The following is a 22,105-nucleotide window of genomic DNA, read 5'->3' as shown; positions in this document are numbered from 1 at the left end:
AATGTTTTTCGAAACTTAACATGTGACATGGCTTCTGCTGAGTGCAAGAAGCTCTTGCAACCAATGGGATGCCGTGCCTCAGTTTTCGGATGTTTCGGGCTTCTGGAATGGATTTCGTTCAAGAACCGAGGTACCACTGCATATCATGAATCATTAGGGCTGCGTGATATATCATCCAAAACCGGTCCATATTGTGATAACGGTTTCATAATTTTTTACCTGGCAATATACTGAGAGTCGTGTGTGTGTGTGTGTAAAAGGAAGAGAGTGAGAGAGCTATGCAAAAATCACGTGGGGAAAACCATGAAGCCAGCCAATGCTTCTCTCAATTCCTGCACCCCCTTGTTAACTCTGCTGGCTCAGCAATCTCCTGCCTTATGCAAGGGGCAGCAAATCATAAGAGCAGCGCTGGCAAAAATCACAATGCGGGAAAATCCGTGAAGCCAGCCAATGCCTCTATGCAGCTCCATCTTTATTTCAGACATCACGATATATCAAGATGTTTAGCTGGTGACATATCACGATGCTGAAAACCAGGTATCACCCAGCCCTATCTCAGATTTTTAACAATTATGGAGGCGATAGCTCATTTCCTTGTTGACATCCACTAGACTCCTAGGTTCAAGGGACTCAGCATGGTAGCGATCCATCCATCCATCCAATCTCTTAGACCCTCCCCACCATGCAGAGATTGCAGAAAATTGAGCAGGGGGACAGGTTCTGCTGCCTCTCTCGACTCAGTGTAAAAAAGTTGCTATGGCAGTCAAAATAGCACCAACACATCGGCATACATTCTCCACTCTTTATTCTAGGAAGACCTGCAAGCCTTAAAAAGAAAGGAGACTTCTGTACTATACACAGTACTTAATTCGTTCTGGAGGTCCGTTCTTAACCTGAAACTGTTCTTAACATGAAGCACCACTTTAGCTAATGGGGCCTCCTGCTGCTGCCGGAGCACAATTTCTGTTCTCATCCTGAAGCAAAGTTCTTAACCTGAAGCACTATTTATGGGTTAGCGGAGTATGTAACCTGAGGCGTATGTAACCTGAAGCATATGTAACCTGAAGCATATGTAACCTCGGTACCACTGTATAAGTCTAATATAACATCTGCCATTGTTGTCTCTCTTCCTGGCTTTGACTTCAGGCTCAACTCTGCTTTTTTACAAACAGCAGACAGCCACTCAGGTGCTCACCAGAGGAAATTTCTACTGCCTCGGGGGTTAGCAGGGAAAAATACCAGTTTTTATTTCAATACTGTAAACACAGATTGGCACTGTATGTAATCACATCCACTTCTCTAGGCCCCCTTCCTAGCTTGTATTAACACCTGCCATCTTGAAGAAAACATTTGGGAAGATCAGGATACAAACTTGCCCGATTTGTGGGTGAATGTGAGTTTGTGGGACTGAAACACCCACTTTCCTCAAACCAATGGGTGTGTGTGTGTGACTACTCTTATGCCCACGACAGCATACTCAAAAAATAAACAAAATTGGGTAAAGACCGCTGTACCACACTGTTCTTTCCCTTCAACTTTTGTTTATTGATGTACTGAACATGAAAAAGTACAAAGGATCCAAACACAAAAGAAAACATGTACAGCCTCTTTTTAAATACTCAACAGAATATATTTTTTTTCTACTCCAACAGATGTGAATTAAGTCATACTGTACAACTTCAAATAAATACCAGCCTTACATTTTATTAAGTGCTCTGATAAACAGTGCAAAGTGAAGCGCAACAGACACATGCCTTCTCATCAATGCCCTTTATTTGAGTGGATTTTTTAGTTTTATTTTCACTATAGTCATATAAAGCGGCAAAGGTTGCAGGTACCAGCTGTTGGACCCGCCTCAACCACCATCACGATCACCATGGAACTCCATCACCTTCTGAAGCACAGGGAATTTGTGTTAATGCAGATCCCAACACGAGGGTGGGATTAGGATTAAGCCAATTGATCTGAAGAGCACTGAATGAGTCCGGCATGAGAAAAGTCGTTTGTCACTTTAGCACACTTTATTCTCTCACAGTTGTTGTTTTTTAATGTACTGTACTATACTGAAAATTTTATAACTACAATTCTTTTCTTAAAAAATAAGAATTGGAAAGCAACTGCAAATATCATGTACAAGAATGTTATGCATAGCACATTGCTTGGTTCTAAGGGGAAGCAAATGAGCATCTCAGTTTATACAAAAAGCAGGACGGATCTATATAGTTTGTCAGTGCATCCTGGAAAAGGCTCTGCCGGCCTTCAGCTTTTTAAAAATTTATTATAAGCTAGATGCTAATCAGAAAATATTTGTACTTTTTTTGACCTTAAATTTCTTCCATACATGGTAAAGTCTTTATTATTTTCCCCAAATAAGTGTTTTTAAGCGTCATACAAAGTTAAATTTCAATAGCATACAGGTATTTATGATTCTGGTATGAAAAATGTAAGGAATTTGTTCAAAACCTATGGTTATACTCATTTTTTTTTTTACCACAAACATATTTATAAACAAAAATGTAGCATCACCATAAACAGCTGAAGCTAGACTATCTACAGACAAAATTTGCAACGTATCTGATACACTGTAAATTCAAGTCCTCAGGACAACAGAAATGAATTAAGCAGACCTCAAGTAACAATCTTAATGCCATTTATACAAAGGAAAAGGAAACATACAAAAACATTCAGAATTTTGAACATCACTTGGCATGTTAAATAAGGGAAAACAAAAAAACCAGAAGGAAACTCAAAAGTTATCAGCTGAAAAGAGGTTCATAAAACAAAAAAGATATTATTTACATTACACAAAGCTCAGGTGTTAGCCTTGAACGTAACTTTCAAAATACCTTCAAATATATCCAACGCAAGACTGCTTCTTTCCTGGTCTGCCATTGGTGCAAACCGTGTGCAAACATCTTTTTTTTATTTTTTAAGACAAAACAATTCTTCAAACAATACTGGAAGTACATCACTAAACACCATGAGCTCTATCTGAAGGGAATTCTATAGGAAGAACAGATTTTTTTCCCCTATCTCAGTTAATTTAAATTTCTTGCCTGCTCTTATATACTTTTAATTTTTTTTCCTCCTTTTTGTTTCAAAACCACACAAGTTAATGTGAGCCACCTATCACATAGTAACCAGGATGTTCAGAGACTGCACCAACGATTACAAAATCAAAACCAGCAGTGCATTTCTCAGTGATTCCAACTTCTTGAGTAACAAAGATCTCTAAAGAATTTCTACATCATAAATCTCTCTAAAGTGTTTTTTTCCCCCAACCACTGCAAATTTCCTGGTAAGTTTTAAAAGCTCACTAGGTGTCATATGAAGAGATTTCTCAAAGTATTCAAGTCAAAATATTTGTTCCAGGACCTGTAAAAAGTTTCTCCAAATTTTCTCTTTTTTATAAAAATAGATGCTTTGTTTTGTTTTTTTAAACCCACATCAAAGAGGCTCTTATCTCTTTGGCAAGGTACTGCTTTACGAAAAGTTCTCCATTAATCTTACAATAAGCTTTTATAATGCACCACCCCCCCTTCCCCCAGACCCAAATAATAATTACAAAATAAATACTTTCAAACTTTATAAATAAAAATGTAAACTTCGAAACACTTTTCTTGAACAGACTAAACTGCAAGGCATTAAAGTGTAAATCAAACACAACGTAAGACTAAACTAACTGAAGGATCGTTAACACAAAGCCTCAATTAACTACTCACAGGTTCAAGGCAGTCGTGTAAAAGAAATCGTCTTCCCTTAAGCTCAAACATTTTAAAAGGTTCCGCCTTCTTCAAAGAAGGCAATAGAATGCATTGTGACAGGTAAAAACCCTGTACCTCTTGTCCATATTCAAACATAAGATATTTAAGAAGTTTTTTTTTTTTAATTCAAATACTAGCAATAAAAAATCTCGCATATTTCTTAGGATGCTAGTCTTTTGTTCCCCGCCCCCCCATCTCAACACTGACTTACAAAGACATTTACTAATGTATAAAGTTTCTTTTAACTTGCCTTTGTCGAATAAGTTTTCAAATATAAACTGGGCCGAGGGCACCTCATTAGGCTTTGTGCGTTTTGTTTGTTTTAAACGAGACCTGCAAAACTCTGTCTCCAAGGCGGTATCCGTTCAGGCTGGCGATAGCCATGGCCGCCTCGTCATAGTTTGTCATAGTCACAAATCCAAAGCCTTTGCACTTGTTTGTGTTGAAGTCGCGAATGACCTTCACGTTGGTGACGGCCCCGAAGGGTCCGAACATTTGCCACAGGATGCTCTCGTCTGCATCGGGAGCTAAATTGTAAACAAAAATGCACCATCCGGTCCCCGCATGTCCCGGGATATTGATCCCAGCCAAACTGGTCATTCCATCAATGGTCATTGGAGAAAACCTACTAACCAACGGAGAGGGGCAAAGACAAGAGAGAGAGAGAGAGAGAGAGAGAAAGACAAAAAGGAGATTTTTTATTTTAAGGAGAAGGCAAGTTCAGAACATGAATTTAAAAATGCAGTCTACTTCCACATGGTATCAGCATGCTGCACAAGTTTAAACTGAGAGCCTTTCTGCCTAGTTTTGTGCCTCAAGTATGCACTGATTTCAGCGCCTACAAAGCATGCGTTTGGGGGTGCAAACTTGAATGAAATATTGGGGAGGGCCAGGTAAGTCCTGCCACACATAATCGATCGCGTGACACAGAACACACACACACACCATTTGAATTGCAGTGGCCATCAACTTTAGGAGGCCCTGGCTCCTTCAAATGTTTTATTGGGGGGGTAGGTGGTGGCGAAGGGATCTCGGCCCCTAGGAGTTGGCTCTTCTGCAAACATTCATTGCTGCGACACAGCAGTTTTCAAACTAGGTAGAGTGCAGGACGCACAAGCCCAACTCAAGAAAAATGCATGGCAAGGAATTATCATTAAGGCTTTGGCCAGGCTTTGTGGATCCCCTTCGACAAGACTATTCTGCTGTTTGCCTGCATTGGGCCTCAAATGTGCTCGGTGCTGAGGCATGAAAGAATTATGTGTCTCCTGGAGGCCACCTGCTGTGCCTCAACTCTTCTCAGCTTGGGGTGGGTCTTTCTTAAGACACGTGAGTGGTGTGTGCCTCAAAGCCAGGAGGCATTTGAGAAATGCTGAAAGTATCGGCGCTTGGAAGCCAGCGTGAAAGTTTCAGGAGCAGCACTTTTACGTAGAAGAAAAACAAAGGTATCCTTCAGCTTCCTCGTACTGTTAAAAATGAGGCAAATTGCAGCCATTCCCACCAATTCACTTTCTCAGGAAATCACCTTGCCACTACACAAAAGTCAAAGGGAAAAGCTCCTCCAAGGAGGCAAAATGTTGGCCTAGCACTAGTGTCAATATTTTTGTAAAGAACTTTAATAAAATTAAGTTATTTGTAGGCTGTACTCTTATGGTTATCTAATCCTTTCTTCTGCAGTGAACTTATCTGCTGTGAGATGCCAGTCTTCCATTTACTGAATATTTTTGTTTTGTTCCTTTATTTTGTGCCTTGTGAACTATCGATCCCCCTTGTCATATGGTGCAGTATCTAGTTGGACCCCTGCTGCCCTAGTGAGACGTTAACAGTGACACATCTGATTAACAGTGACACATTATTTAGTTTCTAGTTGTCCACACCTTTCCTTCCTGTTGGGACATTCAATGTGGCGTTTGCGGACTGGTCAAACTTTGCCTTAGCCACAAAAGCAAGAGCAAAAGTGTTCCTAAGACAACTGGGTATTAGAAATCCTAATACTTGTCTCTTTTTAAAAATGCAGACCTGCAATGAAATACCTACTTCAACTCTTCACTATTTGTGAAGCTTCAGTCCCCTAGCTGCAATACTAGCTGCAAAATATTATCACCCTGCAGGATGCGTTAAGATTTACCAAGATAATACATGTGAAGTACTTTTAGCACTAAATAATTACATCTGTGTTACATAGGCATTATCATTGCACCAAGTCAATTGGTTCAAGTGTGGCGCTCATGACTGCCAAGGTTAGAGGCTTGGTCCCCTTATGGGACAATTGCATATTCCTGCATTGCAGGGGGTTGAACCAAATGATCCCCACAAGATCCCTTCCAATTCCATGGATCTATGACCATCTGCTGGCGCAGATACAATACTATTGGCACTGGTGGGAAAGGCTGAATAAGCAAAACTCTAGTGCAGAAAGGCCCTAAGTTGTTGCAGAATGCTAGAAAGATACAAAAGGCAATGCGATAAAGATTAATAAAATGCCAGCCATTAACTGAAAAAGACAAATACCACTGAAAATAATGCTGGAAGCTGTTGAAATTATGGATGTGATGACGAGAGAGAATGTGTTAAGTGATGTACTGAAATAAAAATAGCTTTTGTTTAATGTCTGAACATGCAGAGACAATGCAACTTAAAATAAATTAGCTCCAAAGTATGTTCAACTCAAAACAGTATAATTTATTATTAGGAAGGGTTAAGCGTTATGGACCTAACACAATTCTTCATTACCTCTTTACTCCATAAGCCATATTGAGCAGATTGTCCAACCTGCAAAACACATTTAGCAAAGTGTTCAGTCTTTGGGTCGTCTACCTTCAAGTGCAAGTTGCTAGTTGGGTCTTGAAAGGCTTCTCACAGAACAGACTTACAAGGCTGAAGATGCACAATCAATACATATTACCTGCATCCTCCTCTGCCCTCCCCGCCCCCGCTACAGAGCGATCCTACAAGTATCCCCACAAAGCCAGCCTTGATTAAATTTCCATTAATTTATGCAAAAGAGCAGCTCAGCCTCGGGAGGACATAAAACAAGGCTTTCCAATTCCACGCTACCAAGACAATTAGGTGTTATTTTTTTTTTAAAAAAAGTGACAGAACACACGTATTAAAATACTGGTTCAGAAAATGAATTTCACACAGAAGCCTTTACATGAGGGACCAGACCATTTTGTCCACACTCCCACTCCATTATCAGAAAGCCCTTTGGGCTGAAACACGTATTAAGTTACTCTGCACACATTTCCTAAAGTCCGTTCCTCAAGATTTCCGACGACGAGACATTACCTTCTCGTACCACAATTAAATAGTGTTTATAAATGTTATACCTTGCACAGAAACTTGCTTAACCGTCAACCATGCTGCCACAAACTGCAAACATTTTTTACCGTGCCAGCTTAACTTGCACAATGACCGCTCCCCGCATAAAACGGGGGGCGACCTTTGCATGGATGCGCGCAGCCCCTGGATCTGGAGCGGCTCCATCAGCATAGGCTTGGCTTCGCCTTCCCTCAGGTGGGATACCTGGAGGTCTCCGCCTACCTCAGTCAGTTGTCCAATCCCACCTGGGGGGAGCGTTGCCAAGGAGATCAGGTCAGGTGGGGGCGGGATTACCTGCCCACACAATAGAGGGAGGATCTTACCTGGGAATCCTCACTTGGCTCCAGAGCTTCTCCCACCCTACCCACCCTCAGTTAATGCCTTATTTTGCAGGTTAACTTTTATTCACAGGTTTTGCAGGTTAACTTTTCTTACAGGTATGTGGGCGCTGCTACGTTAAGGTCGCTGTCAAAGGGCCGGAAAGGAATTTCCCTGCATTGGCAGGTTTCGCCTTTCCAGTAGCAAAACGTCACAACTTTGGCGGTATCGGGCATTGGGTGGAATCCTTTAGTCCATCTTCCTCTTTGCGGCGGCGATACCAGGGTTCCCCGTTAAAGGGGTTTCTGAAGGGAGGCTTTGACCGTACGCCGAAAGGTCGTCATTGCTCTCCCCTGCGGCGGTGGCGTAACAGGGGCGGCTATATCTGCTTGAACATATGTTCTCCAGAGCCGGCCCATCCCCCACACAAACACTGGCTAACCCTGATGCTCCCTAGGTCCCCGGCTGGGGACTGGGGAGGGAGAACGCCCAATGCCTGAGCCAAGGTCTACCCACATTTGAAATTTAATAAAGTTGTGGCCAATTTAATCCCATAGCACGTTGTCTTGAGTCGTTATTCCACATGACGGGGGGGGGGGCGCTCGGGACCTGGGGACTCCGCCTGTCCATGCAAAGGAATGCCAATTTGATTTTACTTTTAACCCACCGCGAAACATGAACATCTTATGCAAATCATGAAGTTTTATGCTCAATCAGAGTGACAGAGATACCCGATTGTGTCAATGTTGGTCCGTATCACTTATCGTTGAGAATTCAGAAGCCGCACTTGAGAACATATACACTTACTGTCCAGGAAAAAACCCCTCCTCCTGCCCATCCCATATTAACTATAGCTGAGTGCAGGCATAGGCAAACTGGGCCCTCCAAATGTTTTGGGACTACAACTCCCATCACCCCTAGCTACCAGGACTGGTGGTCAGGGATGATGGGAGTTGTAGTCCCAAAACATCTGGAGGGCCCAGTTTGCCTGTGTCTGGCTTAGTGAAAGGTTGGTACCAGCCGTTATTATGATTAATACTAAGTCACTTTAATCCGCTCTCAAAATGGATGTGGCGATTGGAGGACCAACTCTGCATTGCAAATGTGACACGGAAGGTTGGCAACATTAACCCCGCCATGTGGGAATCCCTTGCAGATGACCACAGGGCCTTGGAGACAATCAGTGAGGTCAGGTCTCCGCGCAGCAGTGACCAGAGGAGGAATGACCGCTGCAAGGAATGCAGAGAGAAGAAACACCATGATACACTTGCACCAGCACAACAGGACGCCTTCGTCTCCCCATCTGCAACAAAACATGTCTCTCCTGTATCGGTCTCCACAGTCACAGCAGGTGCCATAACTCTCCCAACAGTTTGACTTCACCCTGAAGACACACTCTTCCATTTTCTCCTGAGGCAGATGGATGCCAACCAACCAACCAATGGGGAGGAACAGAAGTGAAAAGATTTGCCCCGTGTGCTGCCTTCTGCTCACACTGATGGATGCAACACTAAGCTGGTGTTGACTTGGATTTTAAACACACACACACACACACACACACACACACACACACATTTCTGAGCTTTAGTCAAAGCAGGAGTGGTTTTGAGAGAGCTCTAGTAATCCTCACACACCGAGAGCTCTAGTAATCCTGCCGATGTCTTCAGAAGAGACACAATCATTCATGATCATCCTTGAGAACTGGCACTTCAGCGGCTCTTGAGAGCGATGGTGACAGATCATCCCTCTTCGGAAGGAAGAGTTCATCCGAATACGGAAGGGCTAACGATCGTGCTGCTGATAGCTTCACAGGCAGCTCAGAAGCACTGTTCATGAGCAGCGGAAACCAACACAAAGCACACACATACAACATGGATTTAAGCTGCCCAAGTCTCTGTTTTTCTGCAGAGGGGGGAGTTATTACATAATGGAAATCAACTGAAAAATCACCTGGGGGCCTTGATGAAGTCCAGGGAACCCATGTAAGGTACAAATCTGTGGGAAAACTAAAAATAAAGGATGCATATGGCCCATAAGTTTAGCCACCCCTGAACTAAAGGGCTTGTTTGTCAATTGAAGAGTAGACTTGGGGGGTGGACAGGTCTGCAAAAGCACAGGAAAGAATGAGGCAGTCTTGAAGCAGAGCATCTAAACCAGGCATAGGCAAACTCGGCCTTCCAGATGTTTTGGGACTACGGCTCCCATCATCCCTGACCACTGGTCCTTTTAGCTAGGGATGGTGGGAGCTGTAGTCCCAAAACATCTGGAGGGCCGAGTTTGCCTATGCCTGGTCTAAACCTTGCGAATCAGGGAGGTGAGTGATGAGGCCAGTAGCCTTTTAGAAAATGTTTATTGCATCTCTGATTTTGTGTGTGTGTGTATTGAAAAGCCACTCAGGGAATTCCGAGATGCAACATATAAATTTCTAAAATTAATAAATGATAAAACTTAAGTGGCAATATGTAACAAAATTGATTTGTTTTCATTCTGCCTTTCAAATCTTTCATTCCGCCTTTGCAAATGTGCTCGCAACCATGATTAAAAGCAGTTTTAAAAGTATAAACTGGAAGCAGTGCCTTTTGAGTTTAATGAAAGATCCTGACTTCCTAAGCATAAAAGTGTGTGCTTTATTGGCTTCTTCTGAAGGAAATTTAATTTCCATAACAAGGTAGTCACCTTAGGAGGAAGTGGCTCATGGATCAAGCCTGCTTTAGTCCCATTATTTAGAAAAAGGAGCATCTACAGGCTACAAAATACATTGGTCTTTGTTCATATGATACATTCATCCAATTATCAAGCCAGCCACAAAGCAAAGGTTGAATGGCCATCTGTTATGGATGCTTTAGATCCCTGCATTGCACGGGATTGGATAAAATAACTCTTGGCTTCCCTTCCAACTCTACAATTCTAGGATAGCATCATTCATACAGTTGTACCTCGGAAGTCGAAAGGAATCCGTTCCGAAAGTCCGTTTGACTTCTAAAACGTTCGGAAACCAAGGCGTGGTTTCTGATTGGCTGCAGGAAGCTCCTGCAGGCAATCAGAAGCCGTGTCGGACATCCGGGTTCCGAAGTCCGACTTTATGTGTTTCTGCCCATAATTCCCTGTCCAACACAAGCCACTTTCACACTCAACACGTCAACTTTGACCCAATTTCCGCACCCAAAACTCCTAATAAGAAGCTCAGTTTTAGACCTAGCTATCACAACCTTCAAATATCTGTGGGTAATTATGCACAAACTCATTTGCACAATTATAGAAGTAAATGGAAGACTATGTTAAGCACTTGATGTTATCAGCCTATGGAATAAATTACTTAATTACGCAAATTGTTCAAGTGAAGGGAAGTTGTCACTGTGAAAACACTCTGATCACCTGAAGATGAGACATATGAGCGGTGACATCGCCTTGGAATTAACGGTTTTGCCTTTTATGGAAAGAAATCCTCTGGAGATGAAAACACCATACAAAAACTAGAAGCGGTGCAAAAGGAACACAGCCTCTTATGTCCCTCAGTTGCCTTTGGCAAAAACATGTCTTGAATAGCCTCTGAAACCACATTACACACTTCAGTGTTGTCCTCCTCTCATTGTTGGCCCTGGTGAAACTTTAAAAAACAACAACAACCCTGCGAACAACAGCTCCACTCAGACTAGACGTGATCGTAGGATGAGCAAGCAATCATGAGCCCCATCAGGGTTTTAAAAATATTTTTTGCAAGCCATCACAATCTACTACCTATGCTTGCCTTTCAGCAAATTTAATAGCTAAACTGACATGTGATTCATCAAAATCAAATGAAAGTTTTGTGAATGCCAAGAGATACAGATCTCTTCATTTGGGGGGGGGCAGGGAGATACACATGAATTCTGACAATTAGGCGATTACAGTGGACCCTTGGTTCTCAAACGCCTTAGTTCTCAAATGACTTGGAACCCAAACACTGCAAACCCGGAAGTAAATGTTCCGGTTTGCAAACTTTCGGAAGCCGAATGTGCTGTGTTTTGAGTGCCACGCTTCCGTTTTGAGTGTTATGCTGAGGTCTGTCTGTTTTTGCTATTTATTTTGCGTTTTTGTTTTTGCGGGTCTTTTGTTTTTGTGACTGTGTGGAACCCAGTTCAGCTACTCACTGATTGATTGAGTGATTGATTGATTGTGTGACTGCAGTACACTTTTTATCGCTTTCATTTTATGGATCAATGGTCTTGTTAGAAATTCATGTTAAATTGCTGTTTTATGGCTTGTTTTTAAAAGTCTGGAATGGATTAATCCATTTTGCATTACTTTCTATGGGAAAGCGCACCTTGGTTTTGGAACGCTTTGGTTTTGGAATGGATTTATGGAACAGATTAAATTTGAGAACCAAGGTACCACTGTATCAGCATTTACTGGTGAAGATTTAAATTATTATTTTTAATCATTTACTATTTCTACCCCGCCCATCTGGCTGGGTTTCCCCAGTCACTCTGGGCAGCTTTTAACAGAACATTAAAAACAGAATAAAACTTCAAACATTAAAAACATGCCTAAACAGAGCTGCCTTCAGATGTCTTCAAACATTCGTTGAATTAATCTGAGATTGTCAGTATGCAATTAACGACATGCACAAAGTTCTGGACATTTACTTGGTCAGTGGCCACGGAGAGAGAATATTTGTAAGACTGAGTGTTTTTTGCTCTTGAATGCTTGCTTAAGCCTGTCCCAAAATCTGCCCCCTACAATCTTTCAACTCTTGCTATCACCCTTTTAGTTATAATCAGTGTAGCTATTTCGATTCGACAGTCTCTTAGTTCCAACTGCTCCCATTTTCCTGTGCTTTAATCCAAAACAGAGGGGCAAGAACAACACTATATTTGCAAACAAACACAATCCATGTATTTCTATAATGAAGACTATTATTCTGAACCCTGAAATTTCTATGTACTTGACACTCAAAACTTCTACATGGTATTTTAGCAGAAAAGAAATAACCTTGACTGATGCAGCCTACATGTTAATGCTTTGGGGGGTCGGGCCAATGGTAGCTGCATTAATGAATGAAGAAGAAGAAGAAGAGTTTGGATTTGATATCCCGCCTTTCACTCCCTTTAAGGAGTCTCAAAGCGGCTAACATTCTCCTTTCCCTTACTCCCCCACAACAAACACTCTGTGAGGTGAGTGGGGCTGAGAGACTTCAAAGAAGTGTGACTGGCCCAAGGTCACCCAGCAGCTGCATGTGGAGGAGCGGGGAATCGAACCCGGTTCCCCAGATTACGAGACTACCGCTCTTAACCACTACACCATACATGCAGTATTCCCCCTTTTCCAAATCAAATTGAGACAGCCATTAAGATATCTCTTTAAGTATACAGTTTTAAAGCTTTATTTGCAAGTTCTACTTAAGGTTTCTATGCTTTATAATTAATTTACAACAATTATCATATTGCACTTTTTTGTTTACTAGCAATGAGCTGCACTGGGAACTAGGGCTGGGCGATGTATCAATAGATAGTCCAAAACTGCTTCAAAGTCCATTTCATGATATCAGTTTAAAGTCGATAACCAGTTTCTGTATGTTCTGTATGTTCATCGTGATGTATCAGTATTTCACGATGCTTACCTGGTGATTTATCACAATGTTGAAAACCAGGTATCTCCCAGTCCTACTGGGAAGTTAAATTGATGTTGAAGGTACAGGTTTTAATCAAATAACGCAGGTGTACATGACCTTTACACGTGTCCTAACTGGGATGGGAGAGCCACTTCCGCCTAAGGAGGAGGTGGGGTTGTGGGCTTCACGGCCCCTCCATGTGCGCGGCGGGCGGAGGCCAGCCCACACGAATGGGGGAGATTCCTGGCTGTGTCACCCCCTGGCCAGCCAATCAGCTGGCTCGGGTGTGTGGCCTGCCCTTTTTGCTGCCCGCCAGCTGTTCCTGCTTTTTCCCACCCTCCCGCCCTATAAGGTTTTCATTCCTTGACCTTGCTATGGACTTTGATTGGTCGCCGTTGAGGGGCCTGGTAGGAATATTTCCACTTGGCAAATTGGCACCAGCCACTTGGTTTTTGCCTACCTCGTAGCAAATCGTCACAACTTTCTGGGTATCGGCGGTTAGGCATTGGTATTGTTCTGTAGATGGAAGAGGGGAGGTAACGCCATCACCTGCCCCACATATTGAAGGGTAGTCAGTTAAAGGATTCTGGGGGGCGTGGCCCTGTCCAAAGCCTAAGGAGGTGAGGGTCCAAGGCACACCCCCTAGCAGTGACTCCCTGGGGGAGTTCCTAGTTGATTTGCATCAGCAGGACTCCCCCTACTGGTGGTTAACCCTTCCTGGACTTCAAGCAGACGGGCTGGAGTCGGATATAGTCGGTTAGGACCAATGCCTAAGCCAATACCACTCATCACCTGTAACCAATAAAGTTGTGGCCTTTTTTAACCCATTAACCTTAATAATAGTGTCGTGTGTCATTATTTCCACCTGGGGGGGTCAGGAACTTGCCTGGACCAGGACTATTTCCTAGACCTTTGGCAGCCCAGAAATTGAGCAGCCGAGTGGCAGTTGGAGTACCTGAGAACTTGCAGAAAACTTATTAGGGCGAGGCAAAAGTGTATGTTATGTCTATTTTACTGCATTCTAAAAATAACTTAAAATGTAACGTTTGTTGGGAGGTTAAAGTATAAATACTGCAGATCTAGACACTGGTAACTGGTATATGCACAGTGGGAATCCCCTAAAATCTTGGATAAGACCTCCACTTAGAATTGAGACCTCAGAATAAAAGAAACCAGCATAATTCTCAAATCACTTCAGAAGTAAGAGCAAGAGGCTACAGGACATTACGGATTCCAAAGGCTGCGAAACATTTATGTGATGTGGAAAAGGGTAAGATGGATCATCCATTATCAAGGAACTGTATTGTTCTGGCAACTTCCAGACAGCAAAAGTGCTGATACATTCATCCTGCTCTAGTAGAAAGCATGGAAAAACTTGCCTCGTGTTTTAATTAAGCCGTTGAGCAAAGTGTTTGGGCATGAAGTAATATGCCATCAGAAACATGGGTCCAAGTGAAACTGATTGTCTTAATTTTTAATTGAAATTTTAATTAAAATGGAAAAGTTTTAATTGAGGGAACTGAGTAAGAGGACATTTATCAACTTTTGTGACTAGTTATCTGTGCTAGAGGAGTTATACATAGGTGTAACAGTGTCGGGGGGGGGGTGGAATTCCAGTGCCAGATTGCAGCTGATTAAACACACCTGAAAATCTTCTGCATTGCATCATGAGCTATCCTATCCCTGCAGTGAATAGGCTACAAACCTGAGGACAGGCGCGTGAGGAATATGTTTGAAACCCAGGATGGGAGTCTTGTTAGAATACAGTTATAAACTCAAACGAAAAAGCAGCTGGTCCGTGGAGGGGAGCCCCCGGCCAGCTTAACCCTCCAAGTTCCGGGTCAACTGTACCCAGCGGCCCCCGCCCTCTGCATGGGCTTACCGAAGGATGCAACCAGGAATTAACCCCCACTGAAAAATAGTCCCACTAGCTTCTGAGTCACGGGCAGTAGTGTCCAGAACTAGAATCAGAGGTGTGAAAAGCCTAAAATTAAGCTAGAGGAAAACTTTGAAAGCTGCTGGGATCAAGTTCTGAGCCTTAAGTTCCCTGCCTGCTACCAGCCCATGCCATTCCACAAAACGGCAGTAGGAGAAGCAGTCAACACAGAGGGAAGGCAGTTTTGCCCCCCCCCCCCTTATTTCCACTTTGATACACTGAGTAGCAGTTACACTGGGTTGTAAGTCCCATAGGCCAGTGTAGCTACCGCACTTGCAGAAGTCCTAGAGAGAAACACATCCTTCTTCTCTCCCTGTGTGCCATTACTGTTTCCTGACATTGCTACTCGATGGAAGACAATGGAATGGGGGTTATGATTTTTTAACGGGCTCTGGGTTGGGTTCGGGAGAAAAGACTTCCAATTTGGGGGAAAGGACTTTGAAAAACTCCAAGTCCGTCTGGGGTGAGCCAGGGAGATCTTGCCCATCCTCTAGGTCAGGAATAGTCATCATCATCATCATCATCATCATCATCATCATCAATAAATTATGATTTATTGCCTATACCCCGCCCATCTGGCTGGGTTTCCCCAGCCACTCTGGGCGGCTTCCAGCAGAATATTAAAATACAATGATTCATCCAATATTAAAAACTTCCCCAAACAGGGCTGCCTTCAGACGTCTTCTAAAAGTCCGATAGTTGTTTATTTCTTTGACATCTGATGGGAGGGCGTTCTACCGAGATGACCCTCTGCCTGGTTCCCTGTAACTTCGCTTCTTGCAGTTGCCCACTCCATTTATTGTTGGACTACAACTCCCATTATCCCTAACCGCTGGCTCTGCGGACTGGGGATGATGGGAATTGGAGTCCCAACAATATCTAGAGGGCACCATCTCATTTGAAAACTTAATAGTGGGGTGAAACCACTCCGGTTCACAAAATTAGTGCTGAAGGATGCCTTGGCAATAAAGGCCAACACTCTCTCTCTCTCTCTTTCAAACTGTGAGAAAGGTACAGTGGTCAAAGCAAGCCTATTCTGGAAGTGGTTAAGGAATGCAGGTGCAGCTCTCGGAATTCATCCCAACATCTCCCAACAAGTATTGTATATTCCAGCACGCACGCCACATTCCCCCTTCAGATCCAGCTGCCGCCACTCAAAACACAATGAATACCACTCACAATTTGTAAGCTTGCAGGTGATCTAGGGGACAGCTGGGCCGCTGGGATTTTGGAGAAAGACTGCTCCGGGGGTTTGAAAAGGCCACGGGGGCATTGTGTGTGTCGCCATTTCTGCAGGAGTTTATTTACCTCTTTTTTTCATGTCAGTGCAGTCATTCCCCAATGGCCTTAACTTCAGGCACAGGGCATTCTGGGGTTCCTCTTCTGAGCAGTGCTACCTCTGCCCCGGCACTCAGTACTGGAGCAGGCATTCTGCCTATGGAGAAAGGGCAAGTCTACTTTTATTCAATATTCAGCGGCTTGACAAGAGTATCCTTTGATGAGAAAAACACAAAAACCAAAAGAAAACCTCAAGGAAGATTAGAAAAATCCACTGAATACTGAATAAAAACAACTGCCTTTGTCGGCTCCGATAGAAGAGCTCGCCAGGACGAATGCTTTTAAGGGTGAACAAAGTTAATGGAACAAAATGCAAAGAAGTTGCCTGGATTTCGTTTAAATATGCCATTGGCCAGGTGCTTAATTGAAACATTAAAATTAAAGTCCTGGCAAAGCCTAGGTTTTTCTCTCCCCAATGTGAGTATTCTGCTTCTCTTTGAAGGAAAACCAACTCATCCGATTCTGTTTTTGCTCTACTTTGCAGCGATTCTCTGCTGACTCCAACTCTTTATAACCTTTCTGGAAAACCTGGAATCTAGGGCAAGCCAGCGTCAAAGTTCAGAGCATGCATGTGCAAGTGTGCATATGCACATAACACAAAATCTCTCATAGCACGGCGCTAAATAGAAAACCCTAAAGCAGCTACTGAATGTAGATCAACACAGTATTTGTTTCAATTCACACCATCTGTCCTTTTCAGTACACTAAAATATCACAAGAGAAAAACATATGGCTGCAAAGCTCTGTGCCACAGGAACAGAGACCCACACAAAAAACTGTGCAAACTACTTAAAAAAACCAAAAAAACATTTTTTTTCCACAGGAAAAAATAAGAAAAAGGGCAAGGTTAGAAGGACGATCCAGAAAGTAGAGAAGAATGGACAAAGTCCAAGGCAAACTTTTAAATAAAGAGAATTGTATGGTTGAGAAAGATGTCTGATTTAGTAGAATTATTTACTCTAGAAGTTTAAAAATAACCCTAAAACCCTGGTTGGAAAAAGAATGTTTCCCCATTTCTTTAAGCGCTACTAATTAGCGGCTTAAACTCTTCTGTTTATAGCTGCTAACAGATTGCAGTGCTGTTAAATAAGTGTTGACTGCTATGCCTTCCAGACACACACAAAAGTTTAAGAAACTCAACAACTCTCATATGAGGAAATGCAATTCCTACCAGAGAGAGGACAACCTGGTTCAAAGGAAAACTCGGACCAAATGGTTGGGGTCTCAAGAGGGTTCCTATACATTTCCACTTACCTAAAACGTTGAGCCTGCTGAGCTAGAGGTCCTGGGTACCTTCTGTTTGGAGACTGGTACAGCTGGGAAAGGATGGCCTGGTTTGTTTTTTGGCTTGGATTGTTGGCGAACTTTACAGTGATTGGCTCTGTGGCACTCGGCGGTTTCTGTCCGTTCAAGCCTTTGATGGCTTCTTCTGCCTCAATCCGCTTGTCAAACCGGATGAAGCCCACACCCCTTGAAACTCCTGCATAAAGGTAGAAGGCTCGTTCACTGCTCTCTTCCAAGACAATGCCGACACACCCAGAACCCCCATTTTCACAGCTACATGTAAGCCAACAAGCCGGAGGACAACAACGGAGGACAAGACCAGACGCAGAAAAACAATGCTGTCCAGGGTTGTAAAGACTGCGGAGAGAATAATTGGGTGCACTCTTCCCACCTTGGATCAAATCTACGCTTCCAGGTGCCATAAGAAAGCTGCAGAGATAGCGCAGGATAGTGCACACCCTGGAAATTAGCTCTATCAGCTTCTGCCTTCTGGAAGAAGGTACAGGGTTATAAAGACTAGGACTAGCCGCCTGAGAAACAGTTTCTATCCAAATGCGATTTTGGTTTTAAACGCAGTGTAAGGAGTCTCTCTGGGAGTGTATTGTATTTTTAAAAATGGGGTATCAGAGTTTTTAGGGGGCTAACCAGCCTGGGATAGAAGGCTTGTTGGTTTTGAATGTCTTATGTAGATTTATCCCCCCCCCACCCCAATTTCGTTGTTCTGTATGGGACAATGACAATAAAGATTACTTGTTTCCCAAACTCGGGTCTCTGGCTGTTTTTGGACTACAACTCCCATCATCCCTAGCTAGCAAGGCCAGTGGGTCATGGAAGATGGGAACTGTAGTGCAAAAGAGTGGCTGGGGAAGCCCAGCCAGATGGGCAGGGTATAAATTAATTATTATTATTATAATTATTATTATTAGCTGGAGAGCCAAGTCTGGGAAACCCTGTTGTTGTAGGAACAGGAGTCAAGGGGCAGGACCTAACAAATGGATACACAACCTTTTCTGCGGTGGCCCCGTGCTTTAGGGGCAAGAACAAAGGGTGACCTGAAAAAACAACTGCGGTGCTGAAAATTCTGAAGTGGTTCACCACCATATCCAATCCACTGTAGCCTGGTCCTGTTTGTGTGCAGCAACAGCTGGAATGCTGGAGGCGACACAACTGCGGGAAGCTCAAGGAAGCCCCATCAACTGTGGTGCCTTCCCCAAAAAAGCAAGCCTAGAGTGAGAGACTAGGGCAGGCATGGCCAAACTTGGCCCTCCGTTTTGGAACTGCAATTCCCATCACCCCTGACCACTGGGTCCTGTTAGCTAGGGATGATGGGAGTTGTAGTCCCAAAACAGCTGGAGGGCCGAGTTTGGCCATGTCTGGACTAGGTTGAAGTCAGCAGGTTCCAGGAACCCTCTTCAACGCACATTTTTGGGTGTGATCTGTGGGTATGTGCAGGACCTGGTGAGAGCCAGGAAAGTTGGGTGGAGTCTTAAAGAAGTGCCAGCAGGTGGAAATATCTTCAGAGGGGAGGTGTGTCAGAAGGATGAGGATGTGTGAGTGTTGCATTAATTGTTTTATTGCATAATTTTGGGACATTTGTTCTTCTTGTTTAGTTCTCTGGACAGTGTTTGGAGCAGTGTTTCCTAAAGTGGGCAAAACCACCCTCTTGGGGGGCAGGCGGGCGCTGGAACAATCCAGGGGGCAGTAGTAGCCTTGGAAGCAATTGGCAGGCGTTGAATAAATACAAGGGGGAGGTGGTAGCATAAGGAAAGAAAAATTTGGGGGAGAAAACTGTTCTTACATGTTTCACCAGTTGTGTAATGACGTTTACTGTCAGGTCAGGAGGTGTTGCGAGACAGCAACAATACCTCCCCTGGATTCGGCAGTCATGCTGGAGGCAAGGGGTTTCCAAGGCTTGAGGGAACCCTTTTCAGCTTCCCCCAGACCCGAGAAGTGGATTGTAGCCTGCCTGCCTGCCTGCCTGCCTATTTGGCCCTTGGGGCAGATGGGACTGAGCCATCAGGCTTGACTCGTAGATTTCCAGGGCGGCACTGAGTCATTTTTTCCTGAAAAGGGGCCGGTAGGCCAAACAAGTTTGGAAACTTCTGGTTTAGAGGTATTTCCGCCTATTAAGCAGCACACAAATTGCTTCACACGCAACGTAATGTTAACACTTAAGTTTAAGGGATCAAAGAAGACAACAGCCTTCTGGAGCCACAGAAGGCCCCCAGGTTCAAACTCTGGAATCTCCAGGTAGGGATGGGCAAAAAAACACCATCTGAATCTCTTGAAAGCTGCTGTTTAATTAGCACAACGTAAGGCATTGGTATTAGGCAACTTGGTTAATTTGCAGGATCAGGCACTTCTACTCAAAACCGCACCATTTTGCTTTTTTGCGTGTGAATTTTTTATTTTTTGCCTCCCGCTTTTCCACACATGGTTACTCTGCTATACGCTGGCACCAATCTGTGTGTGGTTGAGAGGGAGAATTCTCTGGACCTACCTTTCCTAGGTTCAAGCTATTCCTGATTTTGCACACACCGCTATGAGCAGCGAGATGCAAAATCACACGTGTCATATGGAAGGAATGGATTAATGCATACGGCAGGGGAGAAGACAACATACAACAGCACGACCCTATCTAGAGCCCTAGTCAATGGCTATGTTATGTTGCAGCTGTAGCTACCCTCCTTCAGAACTAATTTTAATGTGGATTTCCATACCGCAATGTTAACTGGGAGTACGCCCTAATCAGCAACAAGTGCAATGAAATTTCAGAGTCTACCAAAGCACAAGAAAACTTTACAATCCTCCCCCCCCCCCCGCAACTGAATGCATATTTTAGAAACACACATTGTTTTTAAGTAACACCCCTGGAAGGGGCTGTTGTTGTTGTTTTTTTGAAGAGGGAATTTTAGGGAACACTGAAAAAACTCATTATAAAAGGGCAATTCCCATGTAATACTGTGACGATGCATCTTTTTTTAAAGCAGACAAACAGCAGGCATGTGGATAATGCATCCTTCTCTACAAAGTATGTCTGCATAACCATGGTTATGTTGACGGTGGCAAAAACAAACCCCTGTGTTGCAATATAGAATAATCTGCTCAAATACAGCAGCAACCATGGTTATGAACATAACTAATACGTGGTGCTCTAACCTTGCCTCTTGGGTTTACCACAGTCCAATGGGATGCTGGTCTAAAACATGCTTTTGGGTGATCCATCAGTACGGTAATGTTCTTACATACCGTATTTTTCCTGTGTATAACACGCCCCCGTGTATAAGACGCCCTCTATTTTGGGGGACTCCAAATTAAGAAAATCCCCCTATGCACTATCTGTGTATAAGACGAGCCCCGAATTTTAACACAATCATTTAATATAAAAAAACCCTAGTCTTATACATGGAGAAGTACGGTACTTAGCCTTTGCCTTTGTACATATGCAGTTCCACAGCTTTAACTGGGACCCATGCACAGAAACCTACTTTCTGTTCAAATCAAAACCTTGGTTTAGCAAAAGCAGCTGATAGTCACAAAGTCACCAGGTCTATTTAAATTTTTTGTGTCATTGAAGAAAACACTATCTAGCTTGGAAATTATGGTAGAATAATAGGACAGCCTGCTGTATATTTTCCTAGGATTTTGAAATGCGTTGGGAGAAAACAGAAGATTCCTGAACCCTTAATAATGAGAAAAGGTGCTCCATTCCCCAGCCCCTCTAATGGATTAGTCTACTTCATTGAGATTATATTATATCGGAAACAGAAAAAAATATGGAGCAATATGCTCACTAGGATGGCAGTGCCTGGAGAGTTAAGACTGAGTTTAATATTTATGCATCAAATCAATATGCCTTTCAGACTTGTTTTTTTAAACCCATGGGATTTGTTTTCCTCTAGATCTCAACAGTTAATATTCTTCAGCACGAGGATAACGCAACATTATATATATATAAAAATCTGAGTAGCAATTACTAGTTTGCATTTCATGTAGACTTAGCCTAAGATAACAGCAGAGCACTTCTGTGTAAGATTTTGCTTTCCTTATTTTATTTTTAAGACTGTTTATTAGCACTTTATAAGGAGTACAGGGACTATTTTCACTCGGCGGCTTGGAAATGAGGATTATAGCAGCTGTAAATTTATTACAAGGCATGAAACAGGCTTCAAAACCCGCACCTTCGAGGTGGAAATGACTCAGGGCTGGCTGACTACACACTACAATCTATTTTAGTCCATGCATATTTATGAAAAACTCCGGCAGAAAATTGTATTTTCTGGCCCATATATACCTTTGATATATTCTGAAGGCAGGCTTGCTGTATTGGAAGATGGAATATCTCACAACCTGCCAGGCTGAGAAAAGCGAGAGAGATAGTAGGGCGCAGCTGTCAACTTACCAGTGACTTGGTCCACTAGAATACGAGAAGTAATGATACGTCCATACTGGGAGAATAGCTGCTCCAATTCTTTCTGGGTCATAGTTTTTGGGAGACCACTGACATACAGATTTGCATCTCTAATGGAAGCTGAACTTGGTCGCGCATAGGAAACC

The 22,105-nt window shown here is 43.2% G+C and overlaps 1 protein-coding gene across 14 annotated transcripts in view; it reads right to left on the bottom strand.

Moving 5' to 3' along the window:
* Nucleotides 1–1,521: 1,521 nt before the first annotated feature.
* ELAVL2 (ELAV like RNA binding protein 2) overlaps nt 1,522–22,105 on the bottom strand; it is a 161,017-nt gene continuing 140,433 nt past the window's right edge. For 10 of the 14 annotated variants that reach the window (XM_079959632.1, XM_079959628.1, XM_079959635.1 and 7 more), the window contains 4 exons: nt 21,951–22,104; nt 17,519–17,744; nt 6,495–6,533; nt 1,522–4,392 (listed from right to left, as the gene is read on the bottom strand). In XM_079959632.1, coding sequence (XP_079815758.1) covers nt 4,062–4,392; nt 6,495–6,533; nt 17,519–17,744; nt 21,951–22,104 — 750 coding nt within the window. In that variant the 3' untranslated portion in view covers nt 1,522–4,061. The remainder of the gene's footprint in view (nt 4,393–6,494; nt 6,534–17,518; nt 17,745–21,950; nt 22,105) is intronic. The other 4 variants (XM_079959625.1, XM_079959631.1, XM_079959633.1 and 1 more) reach the window with 3 other exon arrangements.

Source organism: Podarcis cretensis, assembly GCF_951804945.1.
Source record: "Podarcis cretensis genome assembly, chromosome: 17".
Classification (NCBI taxonomy): domain Eukaryota; kingdom Metazoa; phylum Chordata; class Lepidosauria; order Squamata; family Lacertidae; genus Podarcis; species Podarcis cretensis.
This window is presented reverse-complemented; position numbering and strand designations above follow the sequence as displayed.